This window comes from Phacochoerus africanus, chromosome 2 (genome assembly GCF_016906955.1).
Source record: "Phacochoerus africanus isolate WHEZ1 chromosome 2, ROS_Pafr_v1, whole genome shotgun sequence".
Taxonomy (NCBI): Eukaryota; Metazoa; Chordata; class Mammalia; order Artiodactyla; family Suidae; genus Phacochoerus; species Phacochoerus africanus.
This window is the reverse complement of record NC_062545.1, coordinates 234,417,025-234,437,747: the sequence shown is the minus strand read 5'-3', so window position 1 is coordinate 234,437,747 and position 20,723 is coordinate 234,417,025. Positions and strand designations below refer to the sequence as shown.

General features: G+C 41.5%; 1 protein-coding gene across 7 annotated transcripts in view; it reads right to left on the bottom strand.

Annotated features, from left to right (window-relative positions):
* TLE4 (TLE family member 4, transcriptional corepressor) overlaps positions 1 to 20,256 on the bottom strand; it is a 150,742-nt gene extending 130,486 nt beyond the window's left edge. For 2 of the 7 annotated variants that reach the window (XM_047767815.1, XM_047767818.1), the window contains exons 1-4: positions 19,347 to 20,244; positions 18,408 to 18,505; positions 17,271 to 17,334; positions 16,038 to 16,082 (exon numbers count right to left, since the gene is read on the bottom strand). In XM_047767815.1, coding sequence (XP_047623771.1) covers positions 16,038 to 16,082; positions 17,271 to 17,334; positions 18,408 to 18,505; positions 19,347 to 19,391 — 252 coding nt within the window. In that variant the 5' untranslated portion in view covers positions 19,392 to 20,244. Of the gene's footprint in view, positions 1 to 14,188; positions 14,315 to 16,037; positions 16,083 to 17,270; positions 17,335 to 18,407; positions 18,506 to 18,811; positions 19,092 to 19,346 lie in introns of those variants that run through there. The other 5 variants (XM_047767817.1, XM_047767819.1, XM_047767814.1 and 2 more) reach the window with 4 other exon arrangements.
* Between the last annotated feature and the right edge of the window lie 467 nt (positions 20,257 to 20,723).

The window sequence follows — 20,723 nt, the reverse complement described above, 5'->3', positions numbered from 1 at the left end:
ACACACACCATTCACATTGGTTAAAGCACCCATTGTGATTTTAGTATTTAGCTCACATGTAATGAACAATAGGAATAAATATTTGTATTGAAATATAGTGGTTTCTCAAGACAATTACAGACTCAGCCTCATGTTTACATCGAATTTCTCAATACAGAAAGAATAAAGAACCACTAACCTAGCCACAGTTGTTGGCCAAATGATAGAAAAATTAAAAAGCAACAGAAGAAAAGAATGACTAGAGCAAAGAGTTTCCCATAGCTGATGAATAATTTAGAGGATTCTGTACCTATTTTTACTGTTAAAGAAAAACTTTAAAAAGAAAAAAGCCAAAATCAGATAATTTGCAAACTCCCACTATTATATCTATATAAAGGTAATGGCAGTATCAAGCAAAATGATGAAGAGAACTCTCCCTCATACACTGACACAAAGGTCAAACATCTTCCTTGAAATGCCAAGTTCCTAAAGCCACTGTCCACAAAGGGGTGCCTGGCAAAGTCCATTGTGGTCTGAGTATAGAATTAAGGCACAAATACAAGTTTTGCTGAAAAAGAATCCTTGAGGTTCTTGGCAGGAGTATAGATTTGGCAGGAGATGAAGGAAAGGTGCTAATATGAAGGCTGAAGAAAAGCAACAAACTCAGTCCTTTGCTTCTCTTCCTTCCATCACTCCCTCCTCCCCAGACATAATCTAGATCAAGTTCCCCCTCCAAGTTCTCTTTTTCTATTAATGGTATCTTGATTCTGCCAGTCTGCAGAGGTCTATGTCTTAGGCCTTTCTCTGTTCATTTCCACACCCCCTCATGAGCTGCTGGGTCACCTGGATTCCTACTTTCCAGGACATGTAACTTCTTTAACCCTACCTCTCTCCTTCATGTCCCTTTTCACTCCTATCACTTCAACCAACATTTGTTGAACTGCTGCTGCCAAGCCCCATGCTAGCTGCTAAGAATAAAACAAATTAGCACAACAGAAATTATCTCTGCCCTACTATCTTTCCTATGATTTCCGTCAATAGTCCATGTAATAGAACTAGTATTTAAGGCCTTCTACAATAAATGCATCCCAATCCACCTTCTCAACCATTCTCTCCTCTATCAACAAACTATACCTGAATATGCACAGCACTTTCATGTCTCTGTGCCTTCCACTTGGAATCCTCCCCATTCCTTTCTTCCTTCCTAAGAGACCTCCTCTGAGGTCCCACTGAAAAGTCCCGACACCCTCTGTAACAGCATTCTTAATTACTTTCAAGCCAGAAAGACTTCCTCCTCTTCTGCCTATGTCACAATTATGCCATCACCACAAACTGCCATGTACTGTTCACAGTAATGGTCCAAATGCCATTAAAAAATCAGAATCTCAGGAAAGCAAGTATTCTAACCCTCAAAGCACCCTGAGCTAAACATGAGGTCAGTTAGCATTTGTTGCAGGAGTGATTATAAGCCACCACAGCCTTTGCCTTCCATCAGAGGTATCCACACCACTGACTCTTAACTGTGCAGTTCTCAATGAAGGAAGAATAAACATCTTCATGAGGATTTGGTTCTTTTTCAGGTTTAAGTGTTTAGGTTATAATCTTTGTAAGCCTAGTTCTGAATATTTGAGAAGCTAAAAATTTCTATTTAGAAGGTTAGTTTTACGCACTGAGTTGCAAACAAACAAAAGTGGCAAAGGCATGCCCCAAAACTGTGAAATCAAGTATCAAAGAAAAAGTGGAATTTATCAGTCTAACCTGGGATACTGGCACGAATACAATCTCACAATGCAAATTCAACAAAAATCTTTCAAAATTTTTTCCCATATACCTCCTTAACAGATAAACATCCTAAGATTTCTTGATGAGATTGTAAGACCCTGTCAACTCTGCTTAGATCTGGTTAAAGGAGTTCCTAACCATAAACCTCCTTTCTAGGCCAGCCATACCAAGCATCGTTTGTAAATGATATGCCATTTAAAAAGGTTTTGTACATAAATGTACTATGTCTGACCTGGTTTTTCCTATATCTGAAATCTAAGGAAAAAAAAAAAAAGCTTAAAAGGAAGTAGAGCTATCTGTCATCTCCACATTCCTGGAGCCTAAGAGAAAGCTTAAGGATACTCTTGAATTTTGTAGGACATAATTTCTCCATTAAAAAGCCCCAACAAGCACTTTGTATTCCCCAATTTGGCCAAAAAATGTTTAAGCAAGTAACTGTGGAATTGCTACCATGTCTTTTATTGGCCATTTTAGGTGAACTATAGTATTTTTTGAGGTTAACCAGAGTAGACCTACTTAGAGATAATAAGCCAAAAAGGTGTATGTCCTCCCCAAAATCAAAAGTCTTTAAAATAGTCCCCCCACAATCACAGCATGGAACAACAGAATATGCAAGTAAAAAAAAGTAAGCCCAGGTAAAACTTAAGTTCAATGATCAGTGCCCACCTTCAAAAATGTGATAAACACATTTTAGAGACTCACAGGCTGCTTAGAAAACTCAAGATTCCATTTTGTTTATCATGATTTGATCAGGACTAGACAAAGTCAAGTGCAATGCACTCTGACTTAACCAAGAAGCTAAGTGAAAGAGCAGAGAGACTATTTTGTAGCAAGATCTGCCCTGATTCCTTAGCTGGGGCAGATCAGGCCAAGGTGTTATGGTGAATTCTCAGGTGGCCCAGTCTATTCCACTTGGTAATAACCCAACAGCTATTCCAGAAAATGGCTGAAACACTGGAACTGCTCAGCATGGACAAAGGAAGGCTAATGCAGGACAACACTTTCAAAAACCTGTTACCTAGAAAGTAACTAAGGACTGTGACTAAATCTGAGACCCTCAATAGGCAGCCAAGACAACTGGACCTCACTTAAAGCAAGAAACTTCCAATGAAAAAAAATTTTTACAGAAGACCATGGAACATCCCCATTCTGAACCCCAAATAAGAACCCACTACCACCAACTTATTTTGTTCATCGTGATGAGAAAGGGAGGAGAAAACCTGAAAACACAAGTATAGTTTGAGAGGTTCTCTTAAAACGCTTAGCAGACCAAGCTAATTCTTGGCCTCTACCCATTAGATGCCAGTGACACTTCTGAGTTGTGACAACCAGAAATATCTGGAGACACTGCCAAATGTCCTTGGGGAAAAGGAACTGCCCTGGTTTGACACCACTGCTCTAGAAAAGTAGTTTCTAAATGCCCTTCTTTTGGGTCTTGGTTTCCTCACTGGATCAATGAGTGCTATGAACTCTCGTACCACAGAACATGGCACCTAATTTTGCATATAAGTTCAAGGACTTTGTGGATACTTTAAAACCCAGCCACGGACCTCCTTCTCATTCTCACCTCAGGAAGGCACTCAATGAATTTTCAGTCCTCTGGATACTCCCATGTGGTTGTAAAAGGTACTGTGCCTGTTTTAGAAATTTTCTGATCAGAAGTACAAAAATATCTATAGAACTGTGGTCATCAGCCATCAGCTGGCAGTGCAATCTAGAACAAAGATGAACAACTGGTTCGCTAAGCCAGTACGCTGGTTTACCAAAGAATTACACTATTTTTCCCCAACTTGGAATAACTAACCAATTCATGGCCATGTGCACGGCCCTGTAGTGCTGGCTGAAAAACTACCTATGAACCCATATTTCCACTCAACGGTTACAAGAGCAAAAAGTCCCAAAGCAAATATAAAGGCATTGTTCTGCAAATCAAAAACTGAATCTGAAGAACAAAGCTATTTCCACCTGGTTTAAAAAAAAAAAAAAAAAAAAAAGTCCTTCCACTTGTGGCTGGTGAAGCAGAGCCAGAGCAGGGGACAGACAGCGAGGCAGAGGAAGCCGCTTCAGTTAAGAAGGCTGCCCTCTCCTCACCACTTTTCAACAATGACTAGGGGGCAAAGAACTTCCTGATCTGGGAATACAAAAAGCATTTTTCTGATACAAATATATATCCCACAGTAGACTTGCTATTATATGTAACATTAAAGTTCACTTTGTAAGAACACCAGGGACTAACTAGGTACACTTAAAAACCAAAACAAAACAAGCTTACCATATTAAAATGGTCCCCTGGGAGGCAGGTATTGCCAGGGGTTCAGAACTTGGGTTCTGAAGCTGACTGATTCTGCAGCTTTACTCGCTGTAAAGCCCTCTGCAAATTTCTTAGCTTCCCTTTACCTCATTTTCCCTGACAAATAATGAGGACAGCCAGATGCCTTCCTTAAGGGTTATGAATTAAATTAAAACATCTTAAGAACTTAGTGTATCACTTAGCTTGCAATACTTGCTCAATAAATGTTAACTGGCATTATCATTAATATCTGCCAAAGATATATATACATGGGAGTTCCCGTGGCTCAGTGGCTAACGAATCCGACTAGGAACCATGAGGTTGTGGGTCTGGTCCCTGGCCTTGCTCAGTGGGTTAAGGATCCGGGGGTTGCCCAGAGCTGTGGTATAGGTCACAGATGCGGCCGGGATCTTGAGTTGCTGTGGCTCTGGTGTAGGCTGGCAGCAACAGCTCTGATTAGACCCCTAGCCTGGGAACCTCCATATGCTGCAGGAGCGGCCCAAGAAATGGCAAAAAGACAAAAGAAAAACAAACAAACAAAAGATATATATACATGGAAAATCTGTAACTACATGGAGTACTGAGAGCTCTTACCCTAGAGAAGGAAATGTAAGATGTAGCAGGCCAGCCAGCCACATCTATGAAATAAGCAACAGAGCACATGGTCTTAGGTTGTAAAACATTGGCAATACTAAGGGGATTTTGTTTGTTCCTAGGGTTTTGTTTTTGGTTTTTTTTGTTTTTTTTTTTTTAGCTATCTACAATAGCCTAACACTCTCAAAGAAAGGTTCTTTCAGTCCTTGGCCTGGGAACTTTAACATGACACAAGTATGGGCGCCCCCCCCAAAAAAAGCTCTTTAAAAAATTAGTATTTCACCACATAGAAAACTGATTCAAAACCTTAGCTTTGGAGTTCCCATCGTGGCTCAGTGGTTAATGAATCTGACTAGGAACCACGAGGTTGCGGGTTCGATCCCTGGCCTTGCTCAGTGGGTTAAGGACCGGCACTGCCGTGAGCTGTGGTGTAGGTCTCGGACGTGGCTCAGATTCCGAGTTGCTATGGCTCTGGCATACTGGCGTAGGCCGGTGGCAGCAGCTCGGATTCGACCCCTAGCCTGGGAACCTCCATGTGCCTCGGGAGCGGCCCAAGAAATGGCAAAAAGACAACCCCCCCCCCCAAAAAAAAACCATAGCTTAATTGACGGCATGCCTCTAGTGTCAAGCAATGAAATTAGGGACAGACCTTCTGCTACCACTGGTCATTTTAAAATCATAATGAGAGCTGAAAGATACCTTTAGAAATGACTCATCATCTGGAAATAAATCCAATCCTAAATTTCAGAACTGCCCAACTGCCAGCTCAAGGACCTGTAGTAGAACTGTGATGAGAACTCCTAACTTGTCTATTGAGGTCTTTCGTTGCTCTTCATAAAATAAGTCCTGCCCAAAAGCTTAAAGACAAAGCTTAGGTATTAGTGGCTGACATTCTACTGTAGGAAGAAGTGCAGTGCAATGAAAAATTACACCATCTCTTCTGTTGCTCCAGCGTTCCTTCACTCATTCCGCTGCTAAATTCAAAAGATTGTTTTAGGTGTGTCAGAGATATAGCAGTAACAAAACACATTCTTCCTTTTAGGAGCTTTTAATTTAGCAATGAAACCTGATCTTTACCATGTCTGTGATTCATCAAAGGCCAAGATTATACATTATATACATTTCCCCCTTCTTTTATTAACCCACGGTTAACTACTGATAAACTAAGCTGAAAAGTCCAAACCTTGCCTAAGTAAAAGACAATGCAAGAAATCCAAGAACTTAAGATTTCAAGTTCACTTGTAAGCCAGTTTATAGATCTGCTTTACCATGAATGTCATCAGGTAAACCATCTGCACTGGATTCTAGAAGAGTAACTAATCCCAGGAACCAATTACACAACAAGTAATAAACTACCATATATTATTCCCCCTTAGCGCTTCTGGGAGAAAAGTCACTGGATCATATTGTAATTTGTGTGATTTCCGAAGTTGTATGATTACATTTTCATATTTTACATGCCAAAGGAAAGCATTAAAACTGATCACTCTAAAAAAGCACTGAAATTATATTCTACATATTATGTATTAAATGTACATGTATAAAATACCTTTAATTTTTATATTACATGTTTTATAATAACTATTCTAGTTGTGCATCAACATTACTCTGGCCTCAACAGATGGTCTTAAGAGCACCAGTGAATTCTAATCTATCTACTAATTAACTGGGACTTTGTCATGTAATATTGGAGTCTCATTTTACTCATCTGTAAGATGGGGAAAATGCTTTAGCAACACTACTGGATTCCAAATAAAATCATGGATGAGAAAGTCCTTGTAAAATATGAAGTACTATATAAATATCCATTTCTATTCCTAGCTTCATTAGGTTACCTTCCTTTCTTTAAAAAAAAAAAAAAAAACACCTCTGAAAATAGTTGTTAAAAGGGACTTTCTGAGACTAAAACAAAAATCTCAATTTCTATTCACATTAGGTCACAGAAAATACATTTACGGTCATTTTTGGACCAAAGGAACTAAAAGAGATCTCGCTTCATTTACACTCTAATTTTATGTTTCATTTTTTGGCTGTCCCACAGCATATGGAGTTCCCAAGCCAGAGATCCGATCCAAGCCAAGGTTGCAATCTATGCTTCAGCTGCAGCAATGCCGGATCCTTAACCCACTGTGCCAGGCCAGGGATCAAACCTATGTTCTAGTGCTCCAGAGACAATGCTGATCTCACCTTGCCACAGCAGAAATGCCACACTCTAATTTTTAGCTGATAAAAGCACAGTCCTGAGAAGTTAAGGTACTCAGCAATATCACACAGCTGGTGAAGGGCAGAAAGAGAATCTCAATCTGCTATCTCAGTCAAGTACTGCTACAAGGGGAAACAGCAGAGTATTACAAACACACAGTATTTGGAATGTTTGGAGATTTGATAGAAAGATCTACCATATTCGCAATCTGAAACTGAGTCAAACCCAGGATCTATTTTACTAGCTGATCTATTTTACTGGCTAATCTATTTTACTATTTTACTTTGAGATCTATCTCGAGAAGTTATTTAATTTCTATGTATTTCAGCTTCCTCACATACAAAATGGGAAAAAAAATGTAGTCATAATCTCAGAAGTTTGTTGTGAGAATAAGTAAAATATTACCTGTTCACTAAGCTCTCTAAAATCACTGTTATGATTACTACTCTTGTAACATCTCCACCAATAAAAAAAACTAAGATATCTTCAAAGTTCCTTGTCCCTTGAAGAAAACCAGAAGCTTGCATTTTTACTGATATGGATAGAAGTTAGCTAAACATACCACAGAATGGCTAAGATCAATATCTCCCCACACTCACTCAAACCACATGTACGCAGACCTATTAATAGTAAACGAATTCTTCAGATACATACTTACTAGTGATAGAGTGATGTTCAAACTGAATTTTAAGTTCAGTTAGGAAAGATTCCTGTTTTCATCTTTAAGAAGACAAATTTCACATGCTAAAATACATATATTCTGCCTAAACCAGCCTAACTCGCTCCTGAAAAGCAAACCAAGCTCAGTTGCTTTTACTTCCCCTTTTCACCTGTCATTTTCTCACAAATTTAACAAGTAGGTACCACAGGCTTAACTAGGCTTGGAAGCTCTGCATTTGCTACCCTACAACCTAAATATGCCTTCAACACAAGTATTCTTAGCTAGCTCCACCTAGATACAGGTATTCCCCTCATTCACCAAGTATCTCATGAGTACCTATTGTGTGACGGGCACAGTTTCCAGCACCAGGGACACAGCAGAGAACAATAAACAGCTCTGTTCCCACAGAGCCTACTTCTAGTGGGAGAAAGGAGACGTATACCTAGCATTTGCACAGCATATTTTAGGAATGTGAAAATGGCCAATTTCCTCAAGCACTCTGCTAAAAGTGGATATAGGCTTTGCATTTTAATTTGTGATCCCGGGCTTCCCCTGAGGCAGAGCCTGGACACTGGAAGGACAGAGGTCCGGGAGTAGAGGGAGGCTCTGTGCTTGCATACAAACACAAGATCAAATCTCTAGTTAGAGATGACACTCCAACACGTCTTGGACAGCCAGTAGCATCCCTATTTTCTCATGTTGCACATGGCCAAGAACATCACAGAAACAAGTACACTATTTGCTCTTCGGAAGCAGCATGGTCAGTGAAGGGAGCCCTGGAAGGGAAGGAAAGAAACCTACTACCATTTCCTTTCCTGCCAGCCACTCTCACTGTGCCACCTCGGGCGTCCGCTGACCCCCATGAACCCTGGTCTCCCTGCCCACATGCTGATCTGCCTGTACCATGACACTGGACTAGCCTTTTAAGCCCTTAAGCCTCTGTGTCATCTGTTCAAGGAGGCCAGTGGAATGACACTGCTTGGCAAACTGTCGGGTACTCCACTGACAGAAGCTATTTAAATAAATACATGGATCCAAGCTTGCTACTTGCTTTACAGGAACATCAGGAAGATTAAGGAGAACATATAAAACGCCTTAAGCTTTTTGCAAAGAAAGGGTGTGACAGAGTACTAGAGCTCATGCTTTGTACAATTATTATTCTTTCCACTTATGTTTCCTTGCATTTTCAAGTTCTTTAACCAAAATAATCTGCAGACCTTTAGAAGGAGAATACATTATTTAGAGACCAAGAACAGAATCCTAATTGGAATGATAACAATAAGGGAAATAAACTTGTGAGTAAATCAGTCAATATCTATCTTCCTCCCTCAACCTTTCCTGCCTGCACTACTGCTGCTGCTCCTGCTGTTGCTGCTGGGAGCCCTGGGTGGCCTCAGAGGCCGAGGCACAGCAGGCCAGCCACACTGGAGATGGAGCCCTCAGTCTGCACCAGGACAGCAGCTAGCTTTTCCCCTGTCTCTTTTTTGAAAAATTTATTTATTACAGTGTAGTTGATTTACAGTGTTGTGTTAGGTTCTGGTGTACAGCAGCAGCCATCCTTTCTTTCCATCCAACACAGAGGCTCCCTTCACAATACACACCCACCATGAAGTATTTGTGGACAAAATCCGCAAAAAAATGATGACGAAGTGAACTACACGTCAAACACCAGAGGCCCTGAGGGACATTTGGGAGTATTCTTCCTCTGTTTCTTTAACAATCCAGCTAAGAAAACCCACACCTTCCCTTCATCCCCCTGACTCTGAGGAAAGTTGGGCTTGGTGGTAGAGAAACGGCAAAAGCTTGGCTTAAACCCTGGGTCAAGTCTGATGACAACACAAAGTTGTACAGACTTGTGTTGATGAATGCCAGCTAAATCCCTTTTTACAGACAGAAAGCAAGGACCACTGACAGCAGTTACTAAGGCAGAGTCAAAAAGACTAATTTTTGTTTCTAACTAAAAGTTCTGAGTTCCTTCCCCCTTGGGGTACAGCAATAACTTCGTGAACTCTGTTTGCAGTGAACTGACTCTGACCAAGTCCAAAGCCTCACAAACTGTCCTTATCAGTGTAAATACTCAGTTGTCCACAACTTGCTGCCTCCTGTTTGTCTCCAACAGCCCTGTTCACAAAACTGACAACTTAGCCACAGGACCACTGGATCTGCCACCATTGCTAGAGTACTGGAGTTTTTTAAGAGATATGGGGAGGGATCAAGGGAAAATACCTTTGAAAAATCACATCCCTGTCACTAGCTCAGAAGCCAAATATATTACTGTTGTCCTGGAGTGATAAACCATTCTAACCAGCCAGGTCAAATAAACATGTTCTCACTAAAAACAAACACAACTTCTAAATACACATTTTAAACATTTAGTTCCCAACTGACTTTACCTAATCTACAGCATAAAAGAAAAAAAAAGTAAAATTCTAGGAAGGAATGAAAACTGTGTGGACAACAGGCCAGCTCTTGCACTATCTCTGCTTCACGGAGGCTACAACAGCACCTAAAAAGATGCACTTTATTTGTCAGTCCATTAGTTTGACCTGACTCAAAGTAGTATTATTTAGTATACAAAGAACTCTCCCCAGCAAAACAAAAAATAAAAATAAGCAATATCCAGTAGGGATTAAGGGGCAGTGAGAAAGGAAATCTCCTTTTGTTTGAATGCTGCAAAGAAAGTCTTTTAACAGCACAAGCAAAACATTTGTCTTCATTTAAAAGTTTGAGTTGTGCGCGATTTCCTGCATCTAAGAACCTCTCTCTGAACTACAAAGAGCCCACAAAACATCACATTTTCCCCTCCCAGCTTCCCCCTTCAAAAACCCACAAGATGGTAATTAACAAACAGCCTGTTGTCTTTAGGCATAGTTTTAGAAGCCACAAGGAAAAGATAAAAGTTAAATGGAAAAGCAAGTTTGTAAACAAATAAGAAATAGGTTACCCAGGGAAGCAAGCTCATCTTGATAAACAAGCAGCTCTCCTCGCCCTGTGGGAGACTCCGATTGAAAGGGACCCTTGCCCTCTCACCCTTGAAAGCAGTCTGGATGGAGAGAGTCCCGGGCCTGACTCCAGGCAGAGCTGCAGAGACTGCCCCGACACTCCAGGAGTCTGGGTATATGCCTAAAGTTCAGTGCCTCAAGGACAAACCCAAGGACTATCCCAGTCTCCCTGGGGGCTCTCATTCCAGAAATGAGCTGGGGCCTCAACCTCCAAGCCAGAGTGGACTCATTTCCCAGGTAACACCCTCCCAGGTAAATTCATCTGGTCCCAAAACCACTACCTAATAACTATATCACCTTGTGCAGATTTGATCCTGTTTAATCATCGTTGATGGGACATAACCCCTTTCTTAGGATCTTTGTGAGAATTAGAGAATTTTGGCAATGCGCCCAGATCAGTGGTAAGCAAAGCCAGATAAATAATAAACATTCATATCCCTTGAAAGGAAATTCCAATTCCACTCAACAATCACTGCTTCAGGTAAAATCATCTTTATATACTCTGTAAGATCTCAGAAAGAAAATTAAGAACCCAATATGCAAAAAGAGAAAAAGGGGAAACCCGCGCTATCCAGAAAATATTTCTAATTATGCACACACTCTGACAGGTTCAATTTCCTCCTCCAGATCTGCTTCTCCTGAAGGTCCTGTGACATGTAAAACTACAACTCCATGGGTCCTGCCCAAGGCACTGCCCACTTGGTACCAACTGTCCTAATGCTGGATCCCCTCAATTCTGGAAAAAAGTTTAATTAAAATCTACATATATCTAGACTTACAAACTAGGAATGAAATTGGTCCCCATCCCCAAATGTCCAAATCAGAGAAACAGGGGAAAAAACTACCAATAACCTCCATTTAATTAATTTTAATTACAGAATATTATTGAAGGATAAGTAATCTTAATGTGGAAAAGGTAGTTTTAAATCTTAATGAAAAACAAAAACATTAAGACTCCCTCCCCCCGCCCTGAACTGTATCTGGAGTTTTTCTGCACAATAATTAACATTTCACTTGTAATCCTTCTTTGAGAATTTCCCATCCAGCAGTGTCCACCACTGTTCAGCCCCTCTAGATTATTATTTCCTAATGTCAATACATCAAAAGAAAGTTCTGTCAGCACAATTTTCACTGCTTTATTAGTTACATTCAACTAAAACATCCCACCTTTGAGAATTCACTTTCATTATTATACAAGACTCCAATCACATCCATTTCTGAAAAAAAGTCACTGCATAAGAATACAACACATTTTTACCCACATTCTCAAATACCTACTCCTACATCCACTCCTGCAAATCCAGGCATATGCAATCTAAGAGATGTACAAGAAATTAGTAATGCTCAAAAAAAAAAAGTTTTCTTATGGGAAATCTGGTCTAAACAGAACTTTAAACAAACTGACTTCCATTGCAAGCACTGTCCCCAAATTTATGGCACACTAGAATCAAGTACACTCAAGGCTGGAATGCCATGCCCATCATATATTACTTCAACCTCAATAAATCTCTCTTTACTCTCCAAATCCTCAGCTGCTTTCTAAAATAGTTCACGAAAAAGCACCAACCTAATTAACAACAGCTTCCTCTGTAACTGTGGCCTTGATTTCACTTATTTACACATTAACTGCAGCCTCCTTTTGGCCAATCCAGTCTATTCTCTGTACCATGCCGAGCCTTTCATCTGCCCTGGACAGCATTTTCTCCAGCAGATGAAGTAGATGCCGATTGATTTGCTGTCGAGCATGGTAAATTAATAGCAACAAATTGCTGAGGGCCCGTCTCGCTGCTCCACCATGCTTCGGCAGTTTTGCTTTATTTGCTCCATGATGGGCAGCAGTCGGCCTCTTCAAGTCAATTTCTTCTTAACAACCTGCAATACTTTTCAATGGTGAAAATAGAGCTGTTCCTTGTAAGTCAGAAATCAATATCCTATTGCCCTTAGAAAATGCTAAACAAGCAGTATTGGCAATCCACTTGGTACTAGAGGGTATCAGATATAATGCAAATCCATACTGCTTCCCTCCTTGTAGTTATTACAGTTTGCTAAAAGGTTCCTAATGTCATTTATCATCATTTACCATCGACCAGAGAGGCTATGATTATGATATCCTATCAGCTGGCAAGGCCCTTTCATTTCTATTCAATTAATATTTTAGCAGCACTCAAATGGTTGTGGCCCAAGTCTCATAATAAAATTTACATGGCTTCTAGTGAAACAGGAGTTTTCTTGCTCTGATTTGAAACAAATAATAATTGTATATATGCACATATACATGCATACTATACACAAATATATTTATACATAAACACAGACATGTATAAATAAATGTGTAGTATTCACTTGTTATAGCCTTTAAGTGTTGCAGATTTCTAAAATTCAAATAGTAAGCTAAAATTAGAATATGCAAAGAGATTTTCAGATTCAGAATATTAACTACGAGAAAAATCACAGGATGTTCTCAAAATGTACTATGTTCATATCCATTTACAATTCCTATAGGTTGAATTTTCATACCTATTGTTCCTAGTCTGCATCCAATATTCACTTTTTAAAGTGGTAACTGCCCCTGTCAGATTAAATCAGGGCGGTCTTCTTTAATTACAGCATTACAGGTGAAGGATGGGAACAAGCAGTATTTAGTGATGTTATCAACTGCATGTATCACCCTGTTCTGCCCACGGTCACTGACCCATTTAGAAGCCACACTATATTTGTAAAGAATAATCAGCCACCCCCAAAAAAAACCACCTGTCCTATCCAAAAACAAAAAAAACAAACAAAAAAACTCAACTTAGAGAAATACTTAGGAATAAAGGCCAATGTTCTTTCATTAAAAAAAATTCCATTATGAAGACATCACAATAAAACAAGTGCCATTTCTAACCATGTCCCATTTGTCATCTTCACTTTCAGGCTAGAACTTAAGGCAGTGGCAAAGCATTAATTCACATTACAGCCTAGAACACTCCACTCTATCCTTTCTGGGTTTTTTTCCCAGCTTCATCTCTCAGCTCTATTGATCCTACTAAATAAAGATTACCAGAAATTAGACTCATATTTTATGCTCTAATTCCATGTCATGTCACTGAGTTCCCCTTTAAAAAAAAAAAAATCAACTAATTCTACCAGACTAATGCTATTTACTCAGTTACCAAAATTTAAATTAATTATGTTCTCAAACATAATTGTTAAAAATTGGCAACATTATGCAGGCTTAATTAAGATTAAATCCAATTTACTAAATGTACTTTAATTGGTACTAATTACATTAGCTTTCATTTCAGAATGACAAATTCCCCATAGGTTTCACTTTATAGTCCTCTATCAGAACCAACACAGGGTGACTGACAATGAGCATCATATAGAAAGAGGAAGGACCACAATACTGGACCCCCCACCCTGCTTGTCACTGCTCTGTGCTTTTATCCTTTTATCAATTTGCTAAGTCACAGAGTTATGACTCCATCATAGCCATCATTTTCTGTTCCAATGAAAAATTTCTCTAAAAATAAATACTCTGGCTGGCAGCAGCCAAGAACAGGAGCATTAACCAAAAAATACACAAAGGTTTCAAATATCAGGGCCACCAATTACTAGGGTACTTCCAAGGACTCTGGGGACTCCTACTCTTGAACCCTTCAGAGACACAAATCTAATAAGTGAATAAGCCTAACCCGATCTTGAGAACGAGGCCCAATTATGCCGCCGGGCAACTTCCCTGCATTATTGCTGCTTTCCATTACGGGGGTATCCAGCTATTGCATCTGGAAGAGAGGCCAAGAGGAACCAAGGCTGTCTGCCTAGGAAAACAAATAAAGACAGATATGCCTCTGTGCTTAAGGGGCAAAGAAAGAAAATATAATAAGTAGGTGGTTTGCAGGGCTGTCTGTATTTCATAATGTGATAAACTGCCCTCAGGATTCTTGATATGATTGAATTTAAAAGCAAGAGAAAAAAAGGAAAATGTATTCCATTCTCAATTTTAAATGGATGGCATTTGAGGCTAGCTGGACAAGAAGATGATGACAGAATTACAAAGTAAAAATGTGTAAAATTAAGGGATCTCACATACGGCCCCCTGTCCCCCAAAAATACATATAGCCAAATACAACCTCTGTGCCTCTCAAAACTATAAACAGTGTAAAGAGATCTGGAAACCAAGAGGTTATGGCAAATAAAATACAGGAGGAGAAAAAAAGGGACATTAATCATCTGGTCCAATCTTTAAAAAGACACTAATTAGTCTTGGGTGGTGGGTGAGGACAAAGAAAAAAAAAGACATGTCCAAGATCCAGAAGTAAACTGACCTGTAATGAGGATAATTAACAAACTATCTCATGTAATTTATTCCTATAAGGTAGAGCTAAAAGTAGCCCATCTATAAACTTGATTTTGTTTAACCTGGTGATGTTTACATTGCTAATCTAAACAGAAATGGCCAAGATGCCAAAAAAAGAATTTTCTATAATGTTAATACTGACATAACCAAATAGTATATAAGGTTAAAAAAAAAAAAAAAAAGGTGTCTGAAATAAAAAGTCCTCAATGTAAGGACATGGGTTTTTTTCCCCATGTTTTTGTTTTCATTCGATCTGATTGTTTTCATTGCCTAGTAGTCATCTTCTAAAGACCAGAGTACATTCCCAGTATGCGATAATTAACTATATCCAAAAAGGAACCCATAAGTAGTAAAAGCCTAATAATCTGTGATCATGTCATCGTTTTTAACTTAGAAGGTAATGACATTCACCATGAGTATAAATAAGAGATGAAAAGCACAAGGTTTTCCCTGTCTTTTCCCAGCAAGTAAACACTTACACACCTATACCGAAACGGTTGATGAAACAAACCTGAAGCACTTTCACTAGGATATCACTAAAAATAAATGCCTCCCAGAGGAATTATTATTGCCAAACAGTACGCACACACACACGTGTGAATATATATATGTCATTTTTCTTTCTAGGAAACTTAAACCAAACCATTTTATGCAGTCTTCTGCAAAAAAAAAAAGTCTGTTTCAGTCATACCTTTCGCAGCTTTCTGACTAATCATTGTTTTTTTCTTTTTCTTTTTTTTTTTGCTGAACTAATTGCTAGATGCCAAGACCCAGTGTTGAACCTTATCACATCCTCCTATCAGGCTCATTTACTCAGTACAAATTTTGGAAGCAACAGTTACAGTTCCTGGTAAGATCCAACTAAGTAGCCTCAGGGGACCAGTACAAGGAATTTACATCAATTTCTTTTGTAGCTCCACAGATTTCATTTCGGTCCTCCAGGCTCACCCTCTATGCACTCTTTCACACCAAGCCAAGGAAAGCTCCACACAATTTACAATTTTACTTTGTAATATTTCCCAAGAAAAGCTTTCATAAAACAAGTCAGCAATGCCCAAAATACATAAATTACAGGTAGCCACAAGAATGTGCAGAATAAAATTGCAAAACATACAATTTTCTTTCTAAAGTGCACAGTATTACTGACTATCATTTAAAATGCTTATCAAGAAATAATAGCTTACCTGCTTGTGCATTTCTATATTCAACCCATAGGACATCTCGTAATACTGTCAAAGAAGGAAAAGCAATTAATTTTGTGCCTTTCATCAAACAATCTCCCTAGTTTGTTCAAAACGTCCCCAAGCAAACATAAACGCCTCATCTAAACCAAGATATACATACTACCTATGCTGTTGATTTAGGAAGAACACTCTACTGCTATCTTTAGCCTAATAAACTATAAGCCACCTTAAGACACAGAATCTAAGAGAATCACTCACAAAACTAAGAAAATCAAGTTCAAAGATAGCATTCTTAACATCTCCAGTTGTCTTTATACATCACAAGCAGAAGACTCACAAGGGTCTGATGAAAATTTGGTACCCTACGGGCTCTAATTCCTAGGCACAGCTGGCAAGTTAATAACAAAAACAACATGTCTCATACAAGTGCTGATGTTCTGAAAGCACTGTTCAAAAAGGTGATGCTACTTCAGAGTTCCGTTTCTCATTTTTAGCGCACTAGTCATGTTCATACATTCAAAGGAAAAAGGCTTGGTAGGAAATGAATAAGTTACTCTGGAGTCTTTATGAACAAGCATAAAAATACACTTGGTAATACTTCTGAAAAATCAGATCTCATTGTTTTACACATGTAGTATAACTGGCATGACAAAAATTCTGGCAGAACAAAACAGTTATACAGGGGACTACAATACTCTTCAAACCAATGTAACACTACAGAAACTGAAAACACAAAACGCACATAAATACACACACACACACCACGAACAAAGAGCAGGGGAAAACTGGACAAGATGTCTAGTGTCTTAACCATCATTCTTTAAGAAAAATATAACACATTAAAATTTTAACAGTTTACAGAAAAACTCTGGTTAAAATTTTTTAGAGCAAGAGCAATAAAACAACAAAGAAAACCACTAACAGAGACATTTTGTTTGTGACTCTAAATGAAACATAAATGAGGTTTTTACTTTTTTCAATCTGTAGAAACTGAGGACAGAAAATTACACCCCATGCAGCTAAACTTTTTGAAAATTCAAATCAAAGCTGGTTGTCAGAGGCAAGTTCTAACATCCTGGAATTACAGGTTGCTAATGGTCATATTCCCACGACTTCCAGTATCCCAGCACTTTGACTGTGATCTATCCTGCAGCCTCCAGCAATCTGAACACATTCTTGCTTTCGGCATCCCAAACTAATAGGCACTTTGAATCTGTGACACAGTTTTCTTACCATCACATAATGCCGCTGCATCTCTGTCTTCTCACTGGCAAGTTTTTCACATTCCAGCTTCAGGCTGTTCAAGAAAAAAGGAAATCTAAGTACATTGCAGAACCTGACTTACATCCCTCAAATGTAAATACACATTCCCTTTTCCAAATCACCACCTACAAAACATCAAATCAACTGTCTTAAATACCACCCTCATTACTGAAATAGGCAGAAAGAGAAAAGGGTGATTGGAACCAGCCTGGACTTGCCCTTTCAACAAGGATCAAATGTGATGGTTTTGTTTGCTTAAAAGAAAAAAAAAAAATGACCAATTTAATGCGAATTGCATCCAGAATATTCACTAACTTAATAAAACAAAGAGGAAATAATTATCAATAATGTCTACATCTCCAAACACAAAGTCCCCTGAAATGTCACAAGGGAGTTTTTTCTTTAATGTTCCACAAAGAGATTAAAATGAAAACATGAATCAAGCAAGCTTTATGAATGATGTCTTATTTTTTTCCCTCCAAAACACAGAGACAAGTTGAATACCACCACCCAGGGGCAAGGCATGGATCAGGTTCAGTGGCTTGTTTTGGTTCTGGCATTTAGGAAGTAAAAACCACACGTCATCAAAAATCCAGCGAAAGAAAAATATTTCAAAGGCATTCTAAGTCTAATGATTGTCTTTTTAAGACAATAAACATCTTTTCAGTATAAAAGTAATGAAATCACCTGCTTGGCGACTTCCCACGGCTCTGTGCCCCTGGTAATTCAGTGGAATGGCAGAATAAGAAGGAATCAAAAGCAGAGTAATAAAGAACCAAGGAAGTCAAAAGGCCCCAGAATCTTCCAACCTTCCACTCTCCTTGCCCCAATAAATCAATATCGAAAGTTTGGCCTCAGCGTTTTCCAAGTCTCCCCAGTTTCGATTAGTTCGGCCTTTTAAGGTTTTGGTTTTTTAATTTATGGGAGAAGGAGGAAATGCTTAATTTCTTTACACCTGCCAAAGGAAAAGAGGCCTGGACTTGCCCTTTCTGCCCACAAGGAAAAATGACAATACCTCTGCGGTGGCCAAAAAAAGGGGGGGTTGTACGGGGGTGGGGAGACAAGAGCTAAGCAAACAGAAGAATCAGCTAAAGTCAATATCGTTACCTGTGGTATTGAGCCTGTAAAAACTGAAACTCTTCCTTAATCCGATCACAGGACTCGGAAATGGTAAATTTAAAGGGCTGAGCAGGCTGGTGCGGTGCCTAAAGAACAACAATAAAATATTTAATTAGCCCACAGTAGAGGCAAGGCAGGGAGATGCAGAAAACACAGCACGCTGCGCTGGCGGGGGGTTGGGGGTGTCATCGCGCTGGCAGGCAAAGAGCGATTAAAACTCTCCTCCTGCCCCCTCCCCTGGCCGCAAAGCCCAGTGGAGGCTGCAAGCGGGCTGGCCAAGGGCCCACGCGTCCTCTCGCCCGCTCGGGCCCCCCAAGGGTTCGAGACCCCCGCTCTCCTCCTTCGCCGGCCGTGAGCAACCACCGGGAGCGCCGCGCCCACTGCCTCCCCACCCGGAATCGAAACGGGCCAGTCGGGGGGACGCGCGCCATGGCGTCGAGCCGCGGTCAGGTCGGGGGAGGGGGTACGCAGCCGCCACCCTCCCCGGCCGACTGGTTCGCTCTTCCCCTGGGCGTGCGGCGCGAGTGGAAGGCGTCCCGCACTCCCGAGCCGCTGCCGGACCCGCCGCGCCGCCGCTGAGGGCGCCCTCCCCGCCCCGGCGCGGAGTCGCGCCTCCTCCATCGCTAGCCACCCCTCCTAGAGGAGTCGCGGCGCGGGGACGACAAACGGCTCCGCGCGCCTTCCAGGGGCTTCAAAGACAACAATAAGAAAATGGCTACAACTCTGTTGCCTCTCCGCACCCTGGCTCCGAAAGTACCACTGAGCCCGGGGGGAGAGGTGGTGGGGGCGGGCGACTCCCCGGGCAGGGAGCCGGGTTCGGGCCGCCCTCCACGCCCCTCTGGTCACAGACACAACTCGGCACTCAGGTGGCGACGCGGGGAATCCCCCGGCGCTCGGCGAGCCCGCGCCCCTGACGCCCGCACTCACCGGGTGTCTGGTCTGTGGGTACATCTTGCTCAGGTCGCGAATCATCCAAACCGATTTAGTTGGCTACGCTGGGCAGAAGCGCGCGGCTCATTGGCTTTAAAGGCCCAGAGGAGGAGGCGGCGGAGGCGGCCGGCCGGGTCCGAGGGGCGGCTCGGGCTGTCCTGGCCCCCGCCGGGTCTCGCGTGACGCGGGCGGCAGGAACGCGCGGCAGCGGCGGGCTGGGTGCAGACAGCCGGGCCCCTCTGCATTCCCCGCGGGCGTCACTGGCCCGCCGCGGGCATTGTCCGGCGCGCGTCTCCCGCGGCAACGCTCCGACGTTCGCTCCGCCGAGGCGCGCCCGCCGAAGCTGGCGCCGCGGCCGCGCCGCTCACCCAGCCGGGAAAGTGCGAGCTCCGCGTCCCAGCGCTTGCCGGCAGCGCCGCCCGCTCGCTCACTGGCTCGCTCGGCGTCCCACTCCAAACTTTTTTTTATTTGTCTTTTAATTGGTTGTTATTCCTCCGAATGAATGATCTCTCTCTTCTTTCCTAAAAGCAAACACAAACTCCTTTGGTTCGGAAGAGATCTCGGCAGTGCTTTTTGGTTTCTCTGGAGATTTTTTTTCACCTCACAGCAACGATCTTTTAAAAGGCACCTTTTAGCTTCTTTTACCACATCTCATTTCCTTGTTTTTCTTCCTTCCTGTTTTCTTGTCTTTTTAAACCCCAAATTGGAGGGGATTATAAAAATAAAAGAGAGTGAAACGCTTGCGGCTTTAAAAAAAAAAAAAATCTCTCTCCTTTCAAACTCTGCGAACACCACCTCAAAATAATATACAAGTGTGTGAGAGGGGGAAGAAAGCAGCCAACAGCCCAAACACCCGCTCAGAACAGCTCTAACAACACGTTCGGTGTAGGTGACTTCTTTGACCAAATTTAGCAGCGGCTAATCATTAACATTCTGATACATATTCACAACCGTCCGTGGAGGGCCCGCGAAGCATCCCGGGAGATGTAGTCCGCCTCCAGCGACCGCAGCTGAGGATTCCGCCAGATTGACTACAATCACCGGCCCGCCACGCGACCACTCTGGGGTGCTCTCCAAGAGCCCCTCCCACCCCCTGCGCAGTAGGCGTCTCCAGCAACCAATCAGAGATGGCTGAACATTAATCGCTGTTCTGTGTTACTGCCCATCATTTCACTGTTGACAAATGGCAAGCTAGGGGGGAGGAGCCGGCGGGGTTGGAACCCACGTGGGGGCCGGGCGTCGTCCGCGGCTCGGACCAATGAATGGAACGTTATGGGGTTAGCAGAGGCGGGGCGGAGATGGCCCGCCCAAGGCGGAGCTTCGCCTTGGATGACGTTCCTTAGCGCGAGCGTTCGAACCGAGGAAACATTTGTT